The following is a 9,365-nucleotide window of genomic DNA, read 5'->3' as shown; positions in this document are numbered from 1 at the left end:
TGCTCTCAGGGTCCTCAAATCACGTGCTTATTTTTGAATTCCAAGCTTGAAAGCAAGTTTTAATTGCATAAAAACTAAGTATACTGCCAAGTTGAGCCTCTTGTAGGCTGCCAGTCCACAAAGGGGCTACCAAATAGCCAATTATAGACTTTATTTGACACCCCAAGGGACTTTTTTCATGCTTGCGTTGCTCCCCAACTCTTTTTACATTTGAATGTGGCTCACAAGTAAAAAAGGTTGGGGACCCCTGGTGTACATTATACAGCATGCTATGAAGAACATTTGAAATAGAAATTGTGACGGGAAGGGGTTGTTCTAGTGTTTACTTCTGGGTTTTGTATTTTGCTGCCAGCAGATGCTCCACATATTACAATTTATAGAAATAGAGCATGGATAATAAAAGGAGGTCTCTGATGTCCAACACGCCGTCTACTCAGCTCTTCACGCTTAGACCACTTTGTGTCACGTGGGTTGCCGACACGCTCAATATAGACAATGAAATCCTATCTGCGGTTCGTAGCCACGCCTCTCCTGTCGTATGACGTGACGTTACACCCGAACCAATCTGCGTGCTCCGTCAGGCTCTTTAAAAAAATGAGTCCCGGCGATGGTGTGGCAGTCAGCTGTAAAGGGATTCATCCGCCCATGTAAACACAAGGAGTGGATCCCACAGTTGGAAGCTATTTAGACGCAAGGGAAAAGCATTATGTCACTGATTGGAGAATGATTTACGGACTGGCCGAAATTGTTCTTCGTAACCAGAATTATTTTTCCCAACAGGATATGTTTAATCGTATTCTGAAGTCAAGGGCAAAATGCACGGCAAATTAAAAACCTTTTTAAACGCGTAAAATGTTTACAGTCGGAAACCATCTATATGCAGTTCTAACGTGTGTCCCATTGAATCATTGATCTACATGATCTGTAGCTTGATCAAATATGTTTTAAACTAGCCCGGTCAGTTTGTGTGCAAGACGACGTAGAACCGCCGTATCGCCGACTGTACTTCTTTCCGCCTTCAATCTATGTCCAGACTGCATCCCATAATAACTTGATTGTGAAAGTAAAATCGACTACTCATGTATGATGTATGTGTGTTGATTTAGAACACTACTCTAACGTGCAGTTCGGCCATGCGAATTCGTGTTGAATCAACGGTTGTAGCTTTTACAGGGGCAGCATGCGTGAATATGATAAATTATAGATGAGATTTTTCGATGTGATCACTGTCTACACAGGAACTACTTTTTCTGCCACCCCTTTCCCGCGGAGAGACACCTCTCTCTCTCCACGTTCTGCTCCCTACGGTCTCGCTCTGTCGTTCTGTGTCGGTTGGTTTAACTCGCTCCTCCTATTCCCACCCTCGCGAGCTTCAGAACCGGTGTCCTCGGGTCTCTTACTTTCCATTGGTTGGACTGAGTTGCCCGGGCTGTTGGCTCCTCTCTGCCGGTCCCTTTCCGGAGAGATGGAGTTCGTGCCCCCGCCTGAGTGCCCAGTATTTGAGCCCACCTGGGAGGAATTCGCTGATCCCTTCGCGTATATTAGTAGAATCCGACCGATTGCTGAACGGAGTGGGATCTGCAAGGTCCGCCCGCCTGCGGTGAGTACAGGGGTCCTCTCTCTATGGACTGCTTCGCTCCCCCGTTGCCTGTTTGATTGTTCAATGTCCTACCTGCGAGCCTCTAGTTGTTGTTAAAGTCCCAGCACCCCCTGTGTATAGTAAGGATAGTAGGAGCTGGAGGCCCGCAGGTTAATACTATATTCATGCTTCATTCATGTTAAGGTGAGTATGACATTAAGAAACCTCTGTCGGTAAGTGCACATCCATATTGGATCTAGTGCAGCTAACGAAGGGCATTTAACTCACGGAAGTCTTTCATTGGAAATATACTATTTTTCGGCCTTGGACGTGGAAGAGCATAATGAGGCCGACAGGAAGTATTCAATATGGCGCCGGAGCCCCCAATCCTTTGTGTGTGGCGAGAGGGGGGCACAATGTCATAACATGACAACAAGAGTATGCTTTAGCTTGACACCACGAGCTTACCAGCACAGGACTTCGTTAAAGCCATACACTGAAGTAGAGTCTAAGGGCTGGCGATATAAATGAACCCCAGTGGAATTAAGTGACTACAGTGGGGACAGGGGACCCTGTTGTATGCAGCCAAATTACTAGTTCTAAGCTCTGTATATATAAAGAACACATAGAACAGGGTGATTACAAAATGGTGGGTCCTGTGTGCATGTGTGTGATGGGGAGAGCTCACAATTGTGAATGTCACAAACAACCATTTGGTTGTTCTGATAACTGATTTTCAGTTGTTTTTCCAATAAAAGATGGGCACAGTGCACAAAGTGTAGTACATATGTTAATGTCACCATGCATGGCTTGTTGGGGATTTGGCTCTGGCTTTTAGTAAAGTTGAGATGGTGCTCCACCCTCTTCCCTTATTACAAATTTATTTATACCACTATTTTTTAACATCCCAGTAACTCCAACCTTTAATAATGTCACTTAACATTTTATTTGAATAGCCAATTTTTCACTAACCTGAATGTCTTTAGACGGTAACCTTTGTTCTGCATTTTTTTCTTTGAAAAACCTTCATACTTAAGAATTCAGAATGGCGACAGCCATTTTTGAAAGGTTGGTCATCCCAGCATCATGTGAGGACTGCATTTACAATTTCACTAAATAAAGCAGTTTTACTGTGTTTTTGGGGGGTGTGGTGGGGTTGAATATTCATATTTCCACAATGAAACAACATCCTATAATTTTATAATTGTAAAAATGTATATTCATCACATTTTAAGGCTTCAAACTTCTAGTAATACATGTACTGAACAAATGGTTATATCTTTAACAGGTGATGTCAGTCATTCCACATTCTGATATGATTTAGACCTATAAACACACATTTTATTCAAACAAGCATATGTTTTTTTTTTTTACTTAAAATCTCAGTGAAATTTTAGTATTTTCTGATGTCGGCCATAACCTGCAGTTGTTCCAGTGGGTGGTGTTTGTGCTGTTTTGCTCAATTTTATGTGCTTTTGTTTCCTTTAATGTGGCTACAATTTTATGTGCTTTTGTTTCCTTTAATGTGGCTACAAAAATGGAACAACACTACTTTGTAGGACTGTGGGGTGGGGTTATATTGTTGTTTGCTAACAAGACAATAATAATTGTTTCTTTTCCCATGGTAGGCTTGTTTTGATATTAAATGTATAGTCATAGATGGTTAAAAAATGAAAGTTGTCCGTGTGCACCAATGCTGTTGGAGAAACGTGGTGGTAGTAGAGTAGGTATTGTGTGACCTAGGCTCAATCGTTTGTTTGTCTTAGAAATGCAACCTCAGCACAAGATTAGTGCTGCTCCATCTTGTCATTGTAGTGATGTCGGGTGGTTGGTCTCAATAAACTGTGTGAATGGGTTGTTGGAATCTGAGGGAGCTTTTAAATGGTTCATCGTATCGTGCCTGAACCATCAGAGTAAAGTTTATTATGCATGTTGATTTGGCCTCCCTTTCCATTTTTCTCATAGTAACAACCACCATTGTACAGTCACACAGACTGGGAAAGGCAGCTACTAAGGCAACTTCTTCACATACTGCTTGCATAAAGCTGGTCACCATAATGTAATATTTGAATTTTTATACTTCAGGAAAAGTTTTCTTTTACTAGCCAAACTTCCATAATTATTACTCATGTAGACTTAATTAAAAATGTCTCTTTAAACACCTTGCTTTTGAAATTAAGTTTCATTTGTTTATATACATTTGTTTTGGTTTTCTTTCTTTGTTTTGTTTTGCTTTACCAAAAGTATTTATTTTTAAAGTGTTCAAAATATTGTTGGCACTCTGTAAATAAAATGTTTTATATAACATCTTCTTTTCTATGGTACTTTTACTGTCTTTGACATTGACCTATTTTGTTTTAAAGTTAAATGAGACACTTAAAATGGCTTCTCCCCATTTCAAGCACATACTGTGGCTTTCTTAGAGCTTCCTTACCATGTTTTAAAGGCATATATAACCTACCTTGAAGGGAAATATTGTATGAATTGATATGGTAAAAGATGAACTTGTTTTTTCTTCTTCTTAGAATTGAGTTTTTATTAATACATCAATTGCGGTATATAGTGCATGTCAAAGCATGGGACTGCAGTCATATTTGTGACATACATGTTATTTAAATGTATGGTTAAATATGCACTGCATGTTACATGTTAAAGATAGTGTGACTACTTTCTTTGCTGACCTGCTCTATGTATATATTTTTACATATGCACAAAATTATTCTTATCTTATAGTATCATTCATTGACAGATATGCCTGTAAAATGTAGGATTAAGAAACATGGGTATGCAGTGAGGGTAGTGATCACTGCCTTATTTTTGATTTCATTTTTATGATTGTATTCTCTAAAGGGCAACATGTACCACGGAAAGCCAGGGTTCTATGTGTGTATATTTAGATGTGGTATTGCTCTTTCCTCATCGTTCTTGACATTTGTTTACCTTATTGACTAATAGACATTGCCTGGTTCCAGCATTTTTAAGAGGTGTTTGTGTGAAAAAATTCAGATGCAGAAAAATTGTCTCTGCATTGATCAGTGATAAGTAAAAGCATCACATTTCTGTCATTCATTCTTCTCACTATGTACCGGCAGCAGGGCATATTTCTTTTGTAATAAACTTAGCTGTATATTCTAATACTCTGTCTCTTCTGTAGGACTGGCAGCCACCATTTGCTTGTGATGTGGATAAACTGCACTTTACACCAAGGATCCAAAGACTGAATGAGCTTGAGGTAATGATCTATGCATGTCAAAAAATCTATTTCATGATATCCCCAAATAAGCAATCTTTATAGGGGTTGTTCACCTTCAAACAACTAGTTGGTTTCAGATGGATCACCAGAAATAACAACTTTTTCCAATGACTTTCTATTTTCTATGTGTGACGGTTTTTCTAATATTGAAGTGTAAAGTGTAATTTCTCTCCTTCTGAAAGCAGCTCTGTAAACTGTTCTAAATGGTTACATTTAGTTGATACATTTCTTATCTTTGTCCGTGCTCAGAAGAATTGATACAATAGTTGCTAATACTCCAGAGATGCTGCTGAGAAATGTATCAACTAAATGTTGCAAAATTTTAGTTTAGAGTCTGCACCTGAATTACTGAGCTGTCCGACTCAAACACCAGAGACAGGAATATTCAACTTTAAACTTAAATTTTTGGAAAAAACGTAAAAAATAAATAATGGAAAGTAATTGAAAAAAGTCTTTATTTCTGGGGAACAATCCTAAAGACAACTGAATTGAAAAAAGTGTTTGGAAGGTGAACAACCCCTTTAAATGTACTAGAATATTAAAATACAAAAATAAAACGTAACCCATTGTAAATGATGTGCATATTAGAAGTTATATTTATGTTGCGTAGGAGTTTACAAACAGTGCATCTATGAAAAACCAAGGGGCTATTATTTATAAATCAAAATATTCCACATCTGTATTGAACATTGACAAAAGAGGCTCAATATATCTTACAATCTGCTTTTGATTACTATATATAATGTCATTTGAGTTACATGTTTTACGCTCAGTGAATGTATTATGAGCTGGGACGAGTTTTCATTAGTTGTAGGGCAGGGAGTAATTTACTAGTATAAAAGCAAATCCTTGCCTGTCAGATATCATTCTACCATATGCCTCATGGAAGTGTTAATGTACAGACTTCAGCAATGTTTTTGCGTGTATGCGTGTCCACATGAGCTGACTTTCTGTCTCTCCCTTAGGCTCAGACTAGGGTGAAGCTAAATTTCCTAGACCAGATTGCTAAATTTTGGGAGTTGCAAGGATGTACTCTGAAAATTCCTCATGTGGAGCGAAAGATTCTAGATTTATTTCAGCTGAACAAGGTGAGGAAAATGCTGCTTCTGTTATATTCTTGACCTTCGCTTTTGCTGTGCATTAAACAGTTAAATCAATGGTCTTTTTTTTATTTTTTTTATACAAGGGAATGCAAGATTTATAACAAATATATATAGATATATGATTTATAGCCACTATCCCTCTCTGTTTCTCATCATCTTATACATTACTTTACATTACAAACATACATATTTAAAAATATTGATCAATACAGTAGCTAAGAGGGTCTTGCACAATAAAGCTTACAGTCTAAAATAAAAGGGGAGAAGGCCCAAAATATGGGGAGTGGCAAGACTGCAAGTCGGCAAAATGAGCAGTGTGGAATTGAGCACAGCAGGTTGCAGTGGAGTATAGGGAGAGTAATGGTAGGCTAGGGTAAGCTCCTATAAAGAAATGTGTTTTAAGAGCTTATTTCAAGCCATTCAAGAAAACGGGTGCAGCTATAGAGAAAACTTAAATTTGTGTATATGAAGAGGCAAAGTGCTGAGGATTAGTGCTTTGGAAGCATTTTGAGTTCTGAGCTGTAGGGTGGAGGAGAGACCTTGAAATGTCAAGGTCAATAGTTAGAATTTTATCATGAAAGGTGGTTGGTAGGAAATTGTATTTGAAAAATATTCCATAAGTGAAAGTGACATCATCAATCTATATTAAATACTGATGTATAGGGTAAGATAACCCCAAAGGTATCAGGGCTAGGGACAGTAGGTTATAGTGCAGTAATTAACAGTTCAAGGCACTTCTGGGATGCATTGTGGTGTTGGATAAGGGCAACACCTGTGTCTTAGGTCTGTTTAATTAAAAGCCAACAAATCCATGTCATGCACATATTGAGTGAGCCAGGACGCTCCAGTGGGGGAAACCATTTTTCTGTTAGGTGCCCTTTTATGTATTTATAAAGATTTATAAGCATGACTATGAAATTAAATTTCCCACACAACAAAGAACTCCAATTGCTTAAAGGGAGTTATTTATTGCAGTTCAATTGTACAGATATGAGCTCTGTTAACTGAAAACTATTAACCAGTAAATCAAACAAATCGGTATTTGTACTATTTACGATTAAATATAGGTTTTAAATGATTTACAAATCATTGCATTCTGTTTTTTTGCAGTTGGTGGCTGAAGAAGGTGGATTTGATTTAGTTTGTAGAGAAAGAAAGTGGTCCAAGATAGCAACAAAAATGGGATTTTCCCTAGGAAAAGCTGTGGGTTCCCATATTCGAGGCCACTATGAGCGAGTTCTTCACCCCTACAACTTGTTCCAATCTGGGACTAGCTTACTGGTAAGCGTGTATGAGCTAAACTTGAATCATCTTCTAGCAAACTTATATTTTTCCTCCTATTTCTCTGCTCTATTGGTCGGATAGGAATAGACTGTCGCTACTCGCTGAAATTAATATTTGATACAGTGGTGTGGCAAAATAATTTTCAAGCCCTTTTGTGCTTTTTGTGTTATCAGATGGCATGTAAACAATATCCAGGCTATTTTCTGGTATAAGGTGCAAGCTACCTGCAGATTGATACAACAGGATACCAGAAAAACGCCATGTGGGCTCTCAGGAGAGCCTTCCTGCTCCTTGTATTCCTATATCATTGTTCTTTTCTTATGAAAACAAGGAGGGGCAATGGAGAGAAGGCTAGATGATAGTATAGAGAAGTATGATAAAAAGAAGAGACTAGGGGGGCAGATTTATCAAAATGTTGTTAAAAAGATTAGAGATGACCACAAAGACATTCTCTTACTTTCTGTTCATTCCTGTGGGGATTTTAGAAATGTCTTGATAAATTGATGCTACAGCTGTAAGTGAGAAGAAGAAAAATATGGATAGTGCGCCCGGTCAAGTTTTCTGGTGGGCCCCTGGTATCCCAGTCTGACTCTGGTTACCTGGACCAATTTAACATATCATTGTTATATGGCCATATAACCATTGCAATGAGGTTGAATTGTTTTTTTTGTTTGATGTATTACTGATAAATTGTTAGGCTTTGGAGATTCTTATTTAAGGTCACTAATTAATTAATCATTCATGTATTATATTCACAAATGTATTGGGTTATTTATGTATACATTTACATGAGGTAGTTCACACCATGTTTTTATTATATCCTTTGGGTCAATATTATGGGGGTTTGAGTTGATTTTTTTTACCTGAAAAAGTTTGTCTTCGAAGGTATTTTTCAGTCAAAACTCGAATTTTCTGTTTAAAAAACCCTCGAATTAGCTTGGATCTGAAAATACTCCAGCTAAAACCTGTCAAGGTCATGTAGAAGTCAGTGGCAGAGGTCCTTTAAACCATTTGAAGATCTTTGTAGCCATACTATTCAAGTTTTTTCCGGTGGGTTTCGCTCAAAATCCCAATTAATTCAAGCGATTTGAAGGGGTTTTTCTCCCAAAATTCACTGGTTCGAGTTTTTTACATTTAAGTTTTTTCATGAATTAGAAAACATTTGAGTTTTGAGTTCATTCAAGCTATAAAAAAACCTCACAAACCTGTAATACTCTACCTTTGATAAATAACCCCCTAATTGTTAGCAGGCTTACCAACTTTTTTATAGTTTAAACATATATAAAAGATTTAGTCATGCAATAAGGCCTTTTAGCTCGATTTTTTTACTTGTACATGTCACCATTTTCAGTGCTGTTTTAGGACAATGACAATATAATTATCTAACTTCTTTCATTTTAGGCTCCTGTATCTTGCTCAAAGCTGGACAATAATGCTAATGATAAGGTATGACCTATTACATGTTTAAAATTAAATTTGCATGCTGTTTTTTTTTTTTTTTTTTATACCTTCTGTTTTGTAAATTGTTATTGTGTGTCATTATGTAATTTCTAGACTCCTACAATACAATTAACCTCAGAAATCATTAACTGCATTGCAAATCACTCTTTTTGTTCCTGCACCCTGCTTTAATCACCAGTCTTAGTATCTGGACCTGGACTTAGTATCTGGCCTGTGTTTTTTACTCTTCTAACTTCACTGCATCTATTCCATTCTTAAAGTGGTTGTTCACCTTTGTTCAGTTGGTTTCAGGTAGTTCACCAGAAAGACTTTTTCCAATTACTTTCTATTTTCTATGTGTTACCGTTTTTCTATTATCAAAATGTTCATTAAATTACATTTTAATAAATAAATTGAATACATTGATAATTGAATAAATTGAAATGTTCATTAAAAAAGCAGCTCTGATGGGGGAGGGTGGGGGGCTTGGCAACCTGTAAACTGTTTTAATTTGATACATTTCTTATCTATGGGCCTGCTGAGCAGAATCCCTGAATTGCATTACAGGCAGCTGTGGAAATTGATGCAATAGTTGCTAATACGCCAGGGATGCTGCTGAAAAATGTATCAACTAAATGTTGCAAAATTGTAACAATTTAGAGTCTGCACCTGAATTATTGAGCTGCCAGACTGAAACACCTGAAAT

The 9,365-nt window shown here is 37.4% G+C and overlaps 1 protein-coding gene across 1 annotated transcript in view; it reads left to right on the top strand.

Annotated features, from left to right (window-relative positions):
* Positions 1-714: 714 nt before the first annotated feature.
* Positions 715-9,365, top strand: part of LOC108708118 (lysine-specific demethylase 5B-like) — a 38,450-nt gene continuing 29,799 nt past the window's right edge. The window contains 5 exon segments of the mRNA XM_018246466.2: positions 715-1,600; positions 4,734-4,811; positions 5,798-5,920; positions 7,046-7,216; positions 8,621-8,665. Coding sequence (XP_018101955.1) covers positions 1,205-1,600; positions 4,734-4,811; positions 5,798-5,920; positions 7,046-7,216; positions 8,621-8,665 — 813 coding nt within the window. The 5' untranslated portion in view covers positions 715-1,204.

Source organism: Xenopus laevis, chromosome 2L (genome assembly GCF_017654675.1).
Source record: "Xenopus laevis strain J_2021 chromosome 2L, Xenopus_laevis_v10.1, whole genome shotgun sequence".
In the NCBI taxonomy this organism is placed as follows: domain Eukaryota; kingdom Metazoa; phylum Chordata; class Amphibia; order Anura; family Pipidae; genus Xenopus; species Xenopus laevis.
This window is presented reverse-complemented; position numbering and strand designations above follow the sequence as displayed.